Source organism: Pyrgilauda ruficollis, unplaced genomic scaffold (genome assembly GCF_017590135.1).
Source record: "Pyrgilauda ruficollis isolate IOZ18807 unplaced genomic scaffold, ASM1759013v1 scaffold17, whole genome shotgun sequence".
Taxonomy (NCBI): domain Eukaryota; kingdom Metazoa; phylum Chordata; class Aves; order Passeriformes; family Passeridae; genus Pyrgilauda; species Pyrgilauda ruficollis.
The window spans coordinates 9,480,939-9,498,431 of NW_024515875.1; the positions used below are offsets into that span (position 1 = coordinate 9,480,939).

Sequence of the window (17,493 nt, forward strand, 5' to 3'; positions counted from 1 at the left end):
AGGATCCTTCCACTTCCAGCCTTGCCTTTATCTGTTTGAAGTCCACGGCACACGAGCTCTGCAATGGAAGTGTGCTGTGTTCCATAAGAGCCCCACGATCTCTGGGTTTGTAAAACCACTGACTGCGTTCCTCTGCTGAAAACAGAGCAAGACTTGCTCCTTCAGAAATTTAGCAAAACCGGAAAGAACACTTGAACTGCTCTGTGAAGTGGTTCAAGCTGCTGCCCAGTGGAGGAGGGCCTGCTGGGTATGACTACATGAGGTTGCAAAGACAGACAGAACTGAGTTTGATTTGTAGCAGATCATTCTGGTTGCCAGAGCACATCAACATCAGTTTTACACCCAACAGGGAAGCTCATGCCGGGTGCTGGCCCTGAGTGTGCTCAATACATACACAAAGTGCAAACTGCTGGGGGGCACGAGTCTAGATGGCAAACACTGCACACATGATGGATGGCACAGTGGGGAGTATCTTCATCCTTAGCTCCATCAGGAGGTCAATGATTTGAGGAACAGCATTGCTGTGCTCATGTGTGTATTTTGAGACTCCCAAGACAATGCCAAGGAAGAATCCCCAGGGCACACTAAGTGCCAGTGTAGACTTGAGTAATTCTACATCTGAGAGAGCCATTAGTAGCTTAGTCAGATTTCCATTCCAGTCAGGCCATAAGAACAGTGTTGGTAAAGGCTTCTTGGAGAACTTGAAAAATCTCCTGCCTCCTCATCTCTTGGTCTGATGTTGAACATTGCTTAGACTGCCTGAACTGTCTCTGTTTCCATGAAAAACTGATTATACCTTTAACATTCTAGTGCTGGCAATGTTTTAACCTATGACAGAATTTCTGCAGAGACAGCCTAGGTCAACTCAGTAATTTGGCTGCGTTGTTTTTCTTCTCCCTGCCTCCGAGTAGAATTAGGCATTTGTGTGTTCTGTCATTGATACGAGTGATGGAGCACTGAGCAAGAGACTCGGGGCTGAAGAGTACTCCTTATTTCACATGCAGGGCTAGTACATAATTCAGTACAAATCCTACTTCTTCATTAAATAATATTTAACTTGGTTCACAAGACTGTCTTCTCAGATGTTCTTCCTGTGCTACTTACTAAAACATGACTTTGCAGATGATATAATTGAAAAATCAGATTCCCCTTCTGAACACCGTTCAGAATAGAACATAAAATTAAACCATTTGATTAAAAGTTTTCTGAAATGCACAGTGCCACACAGAGATTAGCAGCAAGTAAAGAAATAGCAACCTTGCTTTTTAAGAGTGGTGGGCAGAAGAGAGGAATAATCTTCCTTAACCACTGGTATCTTGTTTAATTAAACTAGTATTTAAATACTATAGTGATGCATTTACAAAACTATAAAGGGAAAGAAAAAGTTAGTAAAGCCATTTGAAAGATTCTGCTTATTTTTGAATAGCTGAGAGGCGGCAATTTCCACTGTAAATGTATTCTGGATATAGTAATATGTATGGAATAACACTGGGAAAAATTGTGGAACAAAAGAACTTTAAGAGCCCCCAAACTCTTACCTATCTAAAGCATGTTTCATGAATGTAGAAATGCAGCAAGGCATGCCATATCATGGTATTTGGTGGCTTAAAACCAAAAGCCTCAGAACATCCTATTCTTACTCCTGAATGCCTTGTTGTTTCAAACTGCATTTTCATTTTTGTTTGTGATTTGGGGGTCAGAAGGGCTCTGTACCACTTTCATTCTGCAGTGGCACGCAGGAGCGCAGTGGCTCTAAAGCACTCGTCATGTAAGTGGTGCTGTATCAAATGCTTGAGTTAATTACTGTGTAATGTATTACAGAACAGTACCCATTCCAGTAAATTTTGTCTTTATTTTTATCATCTCATTAGGTAAACTTATTTGGGGGCTCTTAGGAATATAATGTATAATATATAATTATGTATGTCCATTACTGTTTTAAACATTGATATGGAGCTTGATATTGAAGCGTATTAATGGGAATACACTGTGAGCACAGGAAAATGCAACTTTGGATAGGTCATTTGTTGTGTGAGGTGCTACTGGATACTTTAGACTTCTTTCAAAGACCAGAAGGCAAGAATTTCTTCAGTCTGTGTATAGGAGAGTGACTTATCAAATGTTTTTTCTAAAATGAAAAAGGATTTGTGTTTTTTCTTAAGAAGCATCTTCATATTGGGGGCTTGCATCCAAAATGCTTTTAAGATTTTTTGAAGCTTAGAGAAGGCTGTGCAAAGATTCCCACGACTAATTCCCATGAGCTTTGAGACAGGTCCCTAATGGCAAGACCATAAATTTTTATATATACTATGATTTCCAAGTGCTATCCCTATTCATTTCACTGGCTAAATCTGCTGGGATTAGGCCTTTGCCATGCCAAACTCCCATTTTCCTATGTGAAGTGTTTTTTAAAATAGCTTTCTTTCAAGAAGAATATTATTAAGTTTCTTAACAATCATTCTCTTTCCTAACTTGTGGGTGACACCAGAGTAGCTGAAGAGATTTGACTCCATTTGAAAATTGTATTCTCCTGGAAAACAAGCTAGAAAGTAAACGCTTCAAAACATTTTATGTGTCTGTAAAACATGGAATGTAGTATATTTTGAAACTTAGTTACTGATAACACTGCAAAACCATTTCTGCCTATCCATGTTAAATTAAAAAGAATGTTAACTAGTCAGCAGACAATAATTAGTGATTAGCTTCAGCAGTGTGGATACAAGGTGCATTTTATCACTATGTCCCATAATAAAGGGAGTTTCTGAACGGGTGAATTCATGCTTAAGTAATTGAGAAGGGACTTGTGTGTAGGGACTGGCAAGGAGCAGGGAGCAGTGTGATCTGGAGACCTGGGTTTGGGCCCTTGTGCAGCCCCTGGTGCGTGGCTCAGGGGTCAAGGGGGCTTTAGCAGTAACTGGGACTGATGTTTCTGAGTGTTAGCCAGGTTTTCCTTAGTAGAAAAAATCCTGTATGAAGTCACCTTCATTTTGAATAATATGAAAATCTGTGACCACAGTGCTGCTGTAACAGCTGAGGGAAACTCAGCATTGAGTGCCAGAGCTGCAAGAGCACATTTGTTTGTTGGTTGTGCCTTGGTGTTTTCCTTGAAAGACTTAGAGGAACCATATGGCTACAGTGCAGGATGTTGTCAGGTCAGCAGACCTGCATGCTCAGCTTAGCTGGCTGCTAGACTGTACCTAGGAACTATTCCTCATCCCACAGTTGAATAATTTAACTCTTAACACTTGAAGCTCTTTTGGGTAGGGGCTGTCTTGCCTTTATGCTGTACCTTCACAATTTCTTCTGGCTGCCTCCAGCACGAATATAAACAAATTATGATAGCAGACAACTCTGCTGGCCTCTTGAACTTTATACTCCATTCTCAAATAAAACTGGATTTCAAAAGCTGTCTGTCAGCAAGACAGGCTTGTGTGCATGATCCTTCTTTATAATCAATGTAGAGACAGTAAAACATGCATGATTTAGGTACTAAAACCAGGTTACATAAACTGATCAGAATGTGGATGTTATTAATAGTTAAAAGTTAGTTTAAAAAAATTAATATAGACAGCTTTAATCACAGTAAAGCATGAAAACAGCCAGCTTTTCCTGTTGTTTTTGCCCTCAAATATGGGGTTTATTGTCAGTGATCCGTTCTGTGCCGTAGTGCATCAACGTCCAGCTGTGTGATTGCCAGGTGAAGGGTGTGCAATTGTCACGCGGCAGCTCCCAAACCAAGCCTGTGTAGACTCCTTCAGAGGAATCAGAAAGTCCAAACTTTGCATGTGCTGCATGAGCCTGCGCAGATACAGCTGGGAGCTATTGGGTTCAGCGTGTGTCATCATTTGGGACACAGCTGTGGCACGCAACACAAGACACATAATTCCTGCTGTACACAAACACCTGTTACCTAGAAATAGAAGAGGTTAGACTACCAATTTTCAAAGCTCAAAGCTGCATGATGACAGCACTAATTTAGCTACTCTAAGTTCTAATCTGTTAGTGAAGTGTCCTACAGTTTTTCTTATGAATTGCTTATCCTTTTTCAGAGGGCTGGTTAGGCCAGATGTTGTCCTTCCTCTAAAAGGAGATTATTTCACAAGTGATGCTCCTTTATAGCAGAGCACTGATTTTCTGGAGCAGTAGCCAACCATTCACAGTCTGAAAGAGTATCTGACAGCTGCTCAGATAAATGGAATGGGGTTTTAAAGGCTGTTCTGAAAATCAAGCTGCCCTTTGTGTGAGTGCCTAAAATGGACATTGGTGCCTAACACTTGGTATCCAAATTAGAGGATTTTTATGTAGTAGTGTTAGGGGTGTATATTTTTGATGTCAGGATGATCTGGAGAGACCTCTTCGCCATGTCCTGATTTAAATTTATGGCTACAGATGGGTTACTGGGAGGGCTGTGCTGGTTCTACTGATAGCAAAATATTGCTCAAGAGCCTCATGGGTTCCCCTACTCATCCCTGAAGAGAAAAAGCAAAACATCTAACATAGGTGCTGGCTGATATTTAATTCTGCCACATTGCAGGCTTTGCAAAAGGATACAACAGAAAATTTTTATTTTAGGGATTTTGTGACTTAAAAGAGTGAGTGTCTGTTCTGGGCATCCTTCTGACCTAAAAGCTTACTACATACAAATTACAAAGAATTTGTTACTTATATTCATATGTTCCAGTCACTGTGGTACTTATCACATGGGACTTCCTTTAGAAGTATAACAATAGTAATATAATAATTAGTTGACAAATATTTGATTGTTCCCTTCTAGTAACAGACAGCATGGGTAAGGGGTAAAAGCCAGAAAACCCTGTGAAAAAAATAATGAATACAAAATGAAGTAACCAAATTGGAAATCAAGTCATCTGAATAATTAATAAAAGATTTCTTAAGGCATTCTTCTGATAAATTTAATGCCATTTTGACTGCTACAAGACATGCTTTATTTCAGTTCTTTGTTGTTCATTGGTTGAAAATGTGCTTGTGTGTGAGGAAATGAAAACATTTTTGAACAGAAGCAAAATTACCAGTTTCTTGCATAATTGGAACACAACAAATAATTAAACCTTCACTAAATTGAGTGCAAATTTTGATGGCTAGATAACACTGCATTATGTCCTGAAGCTGCTGTATTTCGTTTCTGTGCAATCTGTCTTCCTTTCCATAATATTACAACAGTATGTTCTGTCCCCATAACTCCTACAATATGCCCTCTCTTTTTCAAATGCTATCTTGAGGTATGATGTCATCAGAGCTCATAATTTCATTGCACCCTCTTATTAAATTGGTTTGCAGGTGTTTAAATATTTGTGATATGCTGCATAGCCAGCATTTGCAATATTTGCCTTAATCTCATTTGTGGTTTCTTTTTTTATCATTCCTGTCACCACAAGGTAAGATATTGCAGCACACAGCCAAAGCTGTGTAAAACATCATTCACTCCTTGACAGCTGGAATAATTTTTTTTTCCAGTGCTTCTTTGTTCAATTGCATTTATTTTGCTGAATGGTGTAAATGAAAATATTTAAACCATTATTCTGCCTTTATTATGCTGATTAAAAGAAAAATGCTACAAATTTGCAACATGATTTTAACCGGAAGATGGCATGTTGTTTTCCCTCGCTCCTTTTTCTTTCTTACTTATTAACAACTGCCTTTCTCCTTTTTCTGTTGTTTCAGTTAAAGGATCAAGAAAGTTAAGTCTGCCAACAGATCTTAAGACTGATCTTGGTACGGTAGGCGAAAGCCAACAGCTTTAAACTTCCTTACATTCATTGGCAAAACATTTTACCAACTGATTCATGAGATAACACAATAACCTCAGAGGCTTTGTCTGAAAAGGCTTTCTAAAAACCACCTATTAACCCATACAGTTCTGTTGGCAGCTCTCAGCATTTTGCTTGTTTAATATTCATTTATTTCATGTAGACATATATTGCCAATCATTACACACTGTGTGTGTAATACTTTATCCTGAAAAAACTCCAGAAGTTTTTCCCAGCTGGTTGTTGGTGAACTCTGCCTATAATACTCAATGCATGCGCTGGTTTATTTTCTTTATTTGGTGTACGAGTTGTGCCACAATAGTGGTAAGACAATTGAACATCTGTATTTGATGGTGTCTTTGAATGTCTGAGAAGTCAGATCGGAAATCAGTCATTTGTCTCAGTCCTCTCCTTGAGACTTATCTCAGCCAGCTGTTAAATACATAGTTTGCTGTAATCTTTTTTCTCAATTCTACTTTAATATTTCAGTGGAGGAGCATAATGAGAGCACAAATTTCACCTCTAAAAAGCTAAAATGAAAATTACTATATCTTGAATAACCTAAAACTGCTGGGAGCAGATCATGCAATACCATATCCACATAAAAGGTATTTTTCCTGGTATTTGGATTGGAATGTGGGGTTCACACAGAAAATTCTTATAAATGTTCTTTAAATATTCTCAGTCTCAAGGAGTTCTTTCTAGTTTTGCTCTCTTGGGAAGTTTCCCTTGTAAGGTGGCTGAAAAAGCCAAGTAGCCATGCCTTATTACTTAGTGTGCTTTTAGAGACAAAAACTAAAGTTGGATCATGTCCTTGGATAAGACAGCTGAATTTCATTTCTGTCACTGGAAATCATGTGCACTTGTTAACCAAGGTAGCACTTGTTCCACAAGGCAAAAGTCAGGGTATAAATATGTCTTTCACCTTATAAATGGCGGGGAAACTTGGAAAACTGTCAGTTGATCCTGGTAAAGATTAAGTAAGTAAATGTTGAAAAATTGCTGGAAAATTTAATCCAAATTGTGCAGGCTTCAGAGTACAAAGTGATTCAGTTGAAATAAGTTTGAGAAAGTAGGAATGAAGGAGGACACCCAAGCAAAATTTGGAGTGGAAAATCATAATGTTCCTAATTCTCCAAAAAGGTGAAAGAAATAGGCACCTATAAACCTGTCAAATTAATATTTGTCACTAAAATAATGGGCAGCTATTAAGAGGGAAGGTGAATACTTAGAGTATCAAAATAGCCATAGGATAGGACTTAAGACTAAGCCATATTCTACAGATCAACTTCTTTTTTGTTAGTATTATTAAAAATACATTGTCTTGAAGGACACATAGCATTAAATAACTTTAATTCCTGAAGCATAAGACAAGCAAAAGATAAACCTAATGGAAAAGGACTGTATTTAGAGGATTTTGAAAAAGTAAGAAGTATACCATTGTGATTAGAATTGGTGAGAGCTTTATTGTGTAATATAAAATGTTGTATATCAGAGAAAAAGCCACCTTATCATCAGCTTTCCTGTAATCATGTTGGGAGTGGGACATTGTAAGCTTTTCCTGGAATATATTGACAAATTGCAGGCAGATTTATATTTTAACTACCCCAAACACACACCAAAAAAATCCCCAGAAAACCCCAAGGACAGGGGGAGCAGGGTAAAAAGCTCCAGAAGTTAAACAAATTCAACCTGAAAGGGTTGGAAGCATGATGATCCATTTTAAATGTATGACACATGTAAGGAACTTAAAAGATTAATGGAATGCATAATCCTGCCTGTAGTTTTGATTTCAGAGTAGTCGTGTTTCTACCATTCCTTTATTTACTTGTATTCTTTATTTTTTAATAGTATAGAACAAGCTAAGTATAAACTAAAATAAGCCTAAGAAGGTCTAGTTCAACGTCCTGCAGAAAATAGTGGAATGCCACTGGTTCCAAAAGCTTCATAAGCACTGAAAGGAGTGATCAAATTGTTACTAAAGCATCCTGTTTTTTGTTGTTAGTGCTGCAGCAATCAGGTATCCTGTGCTCAGGTTACCCAGAAGCTAAGGATGAAGCATGTGGAAGAAGCATTCAGTGTATGAGCTGGCAGATACTCATGGATAATCAACAGCAGAGAGAGGTTTACAAAAGGAAAACAAAATGGACTGAAAACCCCCCAGACTTTCAGCTCTCATTCATGACTGTCTTAGAAGGAAAAAATATTCCTGTTAATTGTTCTAGCCATTAAAACTGTGCTGAATTATAGATTGCTGAGTTTACAACAGGCTGGGAAGAGCCTCTCTTTCTCAGTGTAAGGAGCTACATTTAAATGAGAGTTCCTGGAAAAGGTGATGACCGCGTTTCAGTTACTTCTGCTCCAAAACATCCTGGCCACACTGTCAGAGCTCTTGGAGATTATTTATCCACTGTTGGGCTGTTGCCTGAGATTGTCCCCATAGTCTGAATATTCAGGGGCTAACAATAGTTTTTGGCCCACACTTCCTGTAAAGATATTCAGGTCACCGCTTTGAGATGATAAAATATTGTCCATGCATCCCATTGGCTCTGGCTCGTAGCTTTTTAGAGAGCGCTGATACATCTCCCACTCTCAGCAGCGGCTGCAGCTAATTGGGACATACATTAGCATTTGGCAGCTTACAGTTCTGCTCCCTTCTTATGATCTGCCTCGTGGAATGTCCTTGCTTTCACTTTGCTTTGAATTGTAAATAGTAGAGGTTAAGTAGAAGTTAAATCTATTTCAGGTGGAGGTGTTGCCTGTACTGGAAATTGTCTGGGGAGTAGTTTGCTATCATTTAAGGGAATAATGTGTGATCTGATGACTCAGGGTGTTCTTGTTAAACTTCAGCAGGATTTTGATGACCTAAAGGTACTTTGGGACTCCACTTTGACCTTTATATGAGTGATGAAGTTGATCTCAGCTTCTTTTTATTTTGATGTGGTGATTATCATCTCTCCTTGCTGAAGCACTTGTCACCTGTGGATGTTGTATCTCCACATGGAAATGAGTGATGTGGCGCATGAAGGGATGCACTGAAACTTCTTGATAGTTTTAGCTACTGCAGGTCACAGCAACCCAATGTTTATTTGAGTTGACCAGAAGGAAGACGTGGCAATGCTGCTGCATAGACTGTACAGCTTCTCTATTATCCTTCAGAGACAGCTCTGAATTATAGTATCTTTATTTTTAAACCTAATAATGTTTCCCAAGGTTTTCTGAACAGATCATCTTCGTTTCCTTGCAGTGTTTCACAGAGATGAATTATGGGAATAATCCTAATTTTATTGAATCAAGTGGAGAGTCTGAGACATATCCAGACACATAGAACTGCTTCAGTACAAGAGCTTTCTAATGCTGCTTCACCAGCCACTTCAAGCATTACCTTGTATTTTTCTTTTAGAAAATATTTCTGTTTATTTCACTAAGAGCTTTTAAAGGTTCCAGCTGATCACAGGGAGCCAGACAGAAGCCATAGCTAAAGATGGGGGAGAGTCAGTAACTGCTGACTTATCTAAAATTACTATGAACAGATGGTTTGACTGTAAGGAATTATGCCATCACCTAGACTTTATTAGTGAAAGAATAAAAGGAAATGCAAATATAAGTAGACTTTTTTTTTTCTTTTTGCTAAGCTGTGATCTTCAAAATTGTAATATATTTTCCTATGCTGTCTGCAAATACTTATAAGCAGTGAATGAGTTCTTTGCCAAGTCAAGTTAATGTCTGCCATTTTATACTGCAGTGAAAATCTAGAAGAATTACCAAATAAGCTCATTTTTTTTTCCCAGGGGTTTGAGAAACATATTCCAATGTAGAAGCCCAAAGACTTTAATTCTGAAAGTTGGGTTCATAAAAGATAATTGCAAGGATCAGATTAAGGACCTGGGGTTATGGGTTTGTACTTCATTTTGTCCATTTTGGATGAGATTTGTGGAATCTGTCTGATTCATGTATATGGTAATAGAGTTATAATATGAAAATATCCACCATTTGATGCCTTTCTATTTCATTGACAGGGAAGCATCAGTTCCTGGATGCTCCCAAGCCTGTAAAACAGTACCTGAATAAATAAAACCTCATTTCCATTTTAAGAATGAGCAGCAGGGTTATAGCAATTCTTGCTTTAATTTTTCAAAGTATTTGCAGCAGACATTAGGCACTCACACCATTTTGAAGCTTTTAATCTGTTTTTGCTTACTACTGCATTGGACACAGGTAGATTTTAGATGGAGCATTGAGTATTGATTTATCTGGACCCATAGTTCTGTTTACAAGGCTAAAGAACATTTCAGAAATTTTGAAACTATATGAGTTGCTTTCCTCCTTGGTACGACTTTGTAGAAAAGGCTACCCAGACATCCAGCTGTATCAAGGATTTTATTTAAATGCTTGGCAATATACATTGGAAATTATTTGTATTTTTGCATGATAAGGATTTTAGGGACTGTCCAGTGTATGTCTCCTTTCAGAAGGGTAGAGGAACTTTCTGTCCCCTTCTCAGTCTGAAAGTACCATCTGAACTGAGGAATAATCTCAATTCTGCTTCTAGGTAGAATCACAGCATAATCAAGTTTGGAGGGGACCTCTAGGCCCCCCAGGGCTAGGTTGTCTAGACCCTCATCCTGATCAAAGCAGGTCAGGCTACACCAGGTAGGTCAGGACAGTGTCCAGTCAAGTCTCACAGCACTTGATCTGCAGTGTGGCAAATGCCAGACACAGGAGAAGGATTTCAGCCCTCAGACAGCTGCTTATGCTCTTGCTGAGTCTGTGGAGAATGAGCTTTGCCTTTTCTGCTTCAAGTTTGATCACTATGAAGATGCAAAACATCATGAAGCGGACTAAAGTCTTTCACTTTTACAGAAATGGTTTTAAAACTTTAGTCTTTCAGCTATTTCACATCTTGAGGCTTGGATTTTGATATTTTGTATTGAGGACCCTACTAGACAAAAGTCTCTTAATCTTCTGAAGGTCAGGTGTATGACAGCACCACTTTCTTCCTTCCTTAAGTAGGAGAATATAGTCAAATATTTTTAAAAGAGAACCTGTATATCTCATGGATATATTAGCACTCTACCAGTCCAAATGACCAGAATTTTAAAAAAGCAACACGGTAATTCAGTTACTATAGCAGAATACACATGTACTCTGTGATTATATTTCACAGCAGAAAGGGGCTGTGTTCTAACTTCTAATGTTTCCAGATGAGAAAAAAATACAACAAGCTGATCTACTTGAGAATTTTACAAGCAAGTAGTTAAAAGGAAAGGTAAGTGCCTTAAACTATACAAAAATACCCTAACTAAAATGATTATAAGTAATACAGTTAAATTTCATCACGAAAGAAAGGCAGTGAAATTTGGTAGCTGGAAAAACAAAACAAGCAGTAAAGATCATCACACACTTAGGAGTTGGTAATAACAAAATTATATGCAACTGGTTAGGCCAGAGTAACAGGTACTCACTGTTCCCAAGTTCTTTGGTTTTACATAAAGAAGAGTTCCCTCCTGAGGACTTCAAAGGTAAGTCATTTTCCACTCCTTTCAAGCACTGCAAACACATGCAGGGTATTCTTCCATTCTGGGGTCTCTGTTCACCTCTCAGGTTGTAACATTTTTCATTTTTAAAACCAGAGAATGAATGTCAGTTTTTTCCATGGTGACAATGCAGGTGCAATGCCACGCTAAGGGGTGCTCAGGACAACTTGTTGATATCCAGATGATCTTGTGGTCCATCACTCTGCTTGCATGTTCCAGTGTTGTCTTCTGTGCAGTCCAGGATTTATCATGTTTCATGCTTATCTCTCAGAATTCAATCAAGTTTTCTGTCTTATGTTTTCCTGTTTATTGCACAAAGCACAGCAGCCATTTATGTTGGATTATTCCGTGGGGGAACACTGAGTGCTGTGTACTTTTTGAGACAGTCCAGTAGTGTGGTGTGGTCACTAGAAATTCAGCAGATGAATCTGAGGAGCAGACTTAGATCCAAGTAGTCCAAAATTTTCCTACTATTCTGTGGGAGCAAAGGTAGATTTTTTTTTTAGGTTTGCACTGCAAAGTTTTGATTTTTCAGATATGATAATGTAGAGGTGATGTTATGACATACAATAATGTATTCTCAATGTTTTTCATTTGGAGAGTGTTTATTTTTTATTTTAATTTCATTTTTTTTCATAATTTCCGGCAAAAAATAGTAGTTTTAAAAGAGAATCTGTCAGTGATCTGACAATGTACCTAATGTTTTCAGCCACTTCACAATAATTTGGTTCTCTGACAAATACATCTGTTCATCCTGCTTTCAAAAAGCATAGTGCATTTAGAACCAAGTGTATGATAGGATTTTGTTACCATAGGCAGAATGCCATTACATTATACAGGCAGTAGGCAGAATGTTACGATGATAGCATATTATAGTGTTAGAGTGGACCTACATATTCTACCAGCATGTCATTAGGGCAACTCTTCCTTCTTCTGCACACTGATGAAGACATGATGTTAAAAATGTGCATTTTTGTTGGCAGTGTCTCTGCATTAACCTCTTCTGCCAGGGCTTTCACCTGCTCTCCTGCCTGGCTGACAGAACTGCACCAAGGAAAATTTGTGTTTCTGACTTTTTAAGGAAATTTCTTTTTAATAAATTCCTTTAAATTCTTATATGTTATGATATCAGTCTGTGTTCTCACTGATGAATATTCACATAATCATATTGATTATTTACAGACAAACCTGAGACAGCTCTTGGGGCCATTTGTACAGTTGTAAGATTGCATTTTTTTCTTAATTCAAATGTGTATCTCTTTGCTGTGTAAAAATAAAGGTTAGTCACCATAATAATCATTACTCAAAATCTGATTTACTGGTAATACACAAAAAATCCTCCAGTGGAAACAGATGGATTTTTCTTCACTTTAACAGTAAAGATTGTACTCTTCAACAGCTGTTGAGAAGATTCTCTGAGACTTATTTTTCAGTTTCTTTCTGCTCCATATTAAAGCATTTCTCTAGTTCTCCTCTGGTTATCATCTTCTCTTTTACTGATTACTTCCTTACAACTTAAAATAATATTATAATTCTTGCAATTATGGATATTTATATTTTTTTGTTTCAGCATCTCTCAAATCATTAGTAAAAAGGTTTTCAAATAGTTTTTCTTTTTGAATTTATCCCTTTTAGTTAGAACTGAAAGAACTGGTTGCTCATATTCTTTCCTGATTTTTTGTGTCAAGTGTAAAAAATTCATAGGCACTAACTGCAAATGAGTGCTTCTTTCTTACTGACATTTTCATTAGATTTGGCTTTAACAAGTGTCCATCTTTTTACTGGTAAATTGTTGGTCTCTTTTGCTTTTTTGTAGAGGTCACCAAGTTGTTCAAAAGTTCTGTTTGTAATCAGGCAGGTTGTGTAGGATATACAGGTTACTGTGTGTAAACTAAAATCTGCATGTGTGTATAGAATATTCTCCCTGTGCAACATGCCTCAAAAAAATCTGGCTTCATGTGAGGCTGCCCTGCAGGTTTGCTGCTGTCCTGTTGCACATCACATCTCTCAGCAGTTTCATCAGGTTCACAGAAACTGATGTTGCTTCTTCAGTTCCTCTTGATCTCATCATCGCACTGGTATTTTGTGTGGCACTCTTGCCTTACATCCAGCTCAGTTCTCTTTCTTTTTTAAAGCAGTTTTTGGGGTGCACAGGGCACTGAATGGTGCTAGTGTTTGGTAGCAGGGACAGATAAAGCATTTTTAATTCATATGGGTAAGCAATTCTAATTCCATGGGCCCAGACAAAGGCATACAACCATGAACTGCACTGTAGAAGCAGCACATGGAGAATGTTACAGAATTTTATGTCATGAACTGTTATATCTTTTAATACATCATATATACATACCATGATTTACTGCTTTATTAAACCATTACAGTTAATTAGTATAAATGGACTAAAGGGGTAATTCCGTATGATTACTTCCAATGGCTTGCATGAGCTCTAAATTTTTAAATTACTGCTCAGAATAGCTATGAACTGAGCCCTGGCCATTTAGTTCACTATCCACAGGGAGCAGACAAGGCTATTCTCCTGGCATAGTGGGATGGCTCTTACACAGTTTGGAGACTGCTTCAAGGATAAGCTCCACTAAACCCTGATGCCCAAACATATTGCAGTAGTGTGAGACTGGCTGAAGGGATCCAGGAGCACTGGAGAGGATAATTCTAATTCCCTTCACCTCATGGGTAGCAACACCCATGGATGTAGGAGGTGTAGTACCATCCAAGGGGTAGGAGGTGGTGGCAAATGCAGTGGTAGAAAAGGGATCTTTTGTGCAGTGTTTTCTTCAGCAACGACTCTTTGCCTCCTCCAGCAGAAGAGAGAGTGAGGAGCTGCTGCACTGTTGTGTCAATAATACAGAGCAATCTGTGCCTTGCTGCTTAAGTCCAACATTAATGTCCCTATGTCAACTAATGCTCCATATCAATTCATATTTCTGAGCCAAGAAGAGCCCCAGTGACCATGTGACAAAAGCAGTAATCCAGCAAGGACAAAAGTGAAAATGTTGCTTTTCCTTACAAATCAAACAAAGCTGGGAAAAGCCGTGTTTTTACAAGCCTCCTATACATGTTCTTTGGGGTGGCTGGGAGACATCTGTCATGGCAAAGGAGAATCAGGTGACTCAGGCCTCAGAGGGGTAGTAAATCATTGCAGTCATTCTGAAAGGCTGAGAGCTTGAACATTCTCATTCTCCCTTAGAAAGTACACTGTAGAAAGTAGTACATTTTTTTTTCTTGTCACTTGTCTTGGACACTTCATCTTTCTTCAGACACTGGAGTAAGGAACCCTTTCTTAAACTGTACATAACCTTTCTTCAGAATTGTTTTGTATCACAGGCCTTAAAGCATTAAAAAATGTGAGAAGTTAATTTTTAAATACACACATAGAATTTTCTTATGGATTTGAGTGGTCTTTATCTGCTGGATTCTTTTCAGTTCCTCCACGAAAAAAATTGCAGTCATGTTTCCTATAATTATCGTGCTCGTTGTACAATGCCCTGTGTTTTTACTAAGGCTTGAAGACCTGCATTTCTCCTTGTATGCATTTTTAAAAGTTGTATCTAATCAGAGGAACAGAACAGTGTTAAAATACAGACAAGTTTGTAGCTGATCACTAAAATCCCTCTTCTGCTTATTGTTATAGCACCCACTAATATTTCACCAACTTCAGTGCTTGAAGGGATATGCCTGCAGCTTCTAGGATGAGGCCTGATTTTTGTTTTTCTTCCCAGGAACTGGCTTTGCTTATTCAAAAAAATACATTGTCAAAACAGCTAAAGAAAATTGGGTGCCCAGATCCTAATGATGATTTCATGTGGGTCTTTGAAGGTAACTGAGGCAAGCCAGCATACTTGGAGAAACATAGCAGCATTTCTCTTACGCTAAGGCATAGTGAGCAGGGGTTTGGATGTGTTGTGGCCATTCTGTGCAATGCTCAGGGGAGAGGACTCACCAATGCTGTTGATGTTTCTATAGAATATGATTTTTTTCACTCTGTTATGTTCCTCACCACTTCCTAGGATTCCCCCTGGAGATAATTAGCTATCATGCTGAAACACCTTCCCACAAACTGAATTTTGAAGAAAGGAAGCTGCTGGATGAGGATGTGTCTGTTGCTGAGGTTGAACAGTCAGCCTGTGTCCTTGAACAAAGCCCCCGATCTCAAAGGACTTTCTGCTGAAATATACAAACAGTTCCAGCAAATTTTGGAAAATTTCCTAACTAAAAATTGAATGAGTCATCCACATCAGTTTTATATCTGCTGTTAGCTCAGTTAATAGCCATGTATTAAGGAAAAATGACAAGAATCATGGAAGTTGTGTCTCCTACAGAGCTATTTTGTTACGCAGTACAGATAGTAAATTGCTTTGTAATCTATAATTCTGAACTTTTTTTTTCCACTTTTGTTCATTAAGAGTGAACTTTTTTCACATGGAAAGGACATGACTTGCACATTCAAAGGCTACATGTACCACACTGTACGCTGTATTCAGTATAGGACCAGAATTTTGAGTGAATATAGAAATAACTTTTCATAATGTACACTGGTGCTAACGTGGCATGGTAACCAAGAAATAAATTTATCTTGGTATATGAACATTCATCTTTTCCTTGGATACAATACAAATCAAAGAGAGTTGACTGAATATGATACTTAAATGCAGACTCTTGAAGACTAAGATAATTCTCAGATATAAATAACCCAACGTTTAAAATTAAGGCAGAAACTCCAAGATTGTCCCTACCTATAGTGTTGAGCTTTTGCAGTTTTGGATAAAATCCTCAGTCTGCTTGCATGAACCTGAACTTTTGTTTTGCTTATTACCTGCTGTTTACTTAAAATACCTTGCTGACCAAAAGTAATTCACTTATACCTGGGTGTGTATCCTTTCATATTCTGAAGGGGAAATTGTGTTCAGTAATTCTCCTTGTGTTGTCTTGCCTGGCATGAGAGGAAGGAAAATACCACATGAATATTTTACGGTCCAGTCCAGTTCTGAACTCTGATCCAAGCCCTGATCAATGGATGTTGTGGTTTAAAGACTTGTTGACCAAGAACAGATGAATGCAGTAAGATTTTGAAGCAGGCATGATTTGTTTCCCACCCCATGAGACAGCAACATGCGCTGTGCTGATTGACCATGGCCTCATTTCTATAGAGCTGTAGCAGACAAATCAATTGTTCAGCAGTCTGTTTCCTTAGAAGTAAAATAAATCTATGTGATATAAAAAGAATAAAATACTTAGCAATATTATGGCTATTTTTGTAATTATCTCAAATAGTGGCCTGTTTCCTGCAGCTTTGAGTCAGGCAGGGGAGATGTCTAGCTCTGAATTCTACCCTTTAGTAAATGATAGTTGCAGTTCTTATGAGAGCAAAAAGGAAAGAAAACATTCCAATTGACTTGGTATCTCTTAGAGACACAACAGCAGGGTGCCAGTGTTACCTGCAGTACCTTGGTAAATGCCTGCGCGCATAGGTCAGCAAAATGCTGTGGGATCTGCAGCTCTAAGAACAACCTACCCAGTTCTGTGGCCCTTGGTTTTTTCCAAACTATACCTTAAAGATGTGGTGAGTTATTTTCCACATACATGCGATGGGTTGGTAAAACAAATGTGTAGTGATTCACAGAAGATTTGATTTAACCCATTCCCGAGTGTCAGAACACACCTCTCTCCTCCATTCAGAACCTCGGGAGCTGACACTTGACCTAGCGTTTGTTGCATTCACTTTCCAGATCACGTGAATGGTCACTGTACAAGCCCAACATCCCAGAGCTGCAGTTCAGGCAAACGACTTTCCAGTGCAGATGTGTCGAGAGCAAACCGCCGAGGGCCCGGCAGGCCCCCCTTCAGGAAAGCCCAGTCTGCAGCCTGCATGGAGATTTCTCTCCCAGTCACCACGGAAGGTGGGTGGCAATGACTGTTTCGCCAGGTATTTGTGAATTTCTCGCCAGGTGTGAAAGGGAAGAAGTTCAGCAGGATTCTTGTCTGGGTTACGGCCTTGAGCTGACTGACACTTTAAACTGTGATAGGCAATCGGCAACGCTGTGATCCTGATCCTCTTCTTGTGAGGAGCATTTGTATCCTGAGCCACCCACCTGCAGGGGTGTCTGCATCACAGTTTCAGCTGGAACCAGGGCTCCCTGATTTCCACACCTGTAAATGAAGACAGAGCAAGG

The 17,493-nt window shown here is 38.6% G+C and overlaps 1 protein-coding gene across 3 annotated transcripts in view; it reads left to right on the plus strand.

Moving 5' to 3' along the window:
• The window catches only part of STXBP5L (syntaxin binding protein 5L), a 181,411-nt gene that overhangs the window by 145,679 nt on the left and 18,239 nt on the right, over positions 1-17,493 (plus strand). Inside the window, exons 20-21 of one of the 3 annotated variants that reach the window (XM_041463822.1) lie at positions 5,683-5,733; positions 17,050-17,220. The exons of 1 other annotated variant lie outside the window; for it this stretch is intronic. In XM_041463822.1, the coding sequence (XP_041319756.1) occupies positions 5,683-5,733; positions 17,050-17,220 (222 nt within the window). The remainder of the gene's footprint in view (positions 1-5,682; positions 5,734-17,049; positions 17,221-17,493) is intronic. One more of the 3 variants, XM_041463823.1, reaches the window with a different exon arrangement.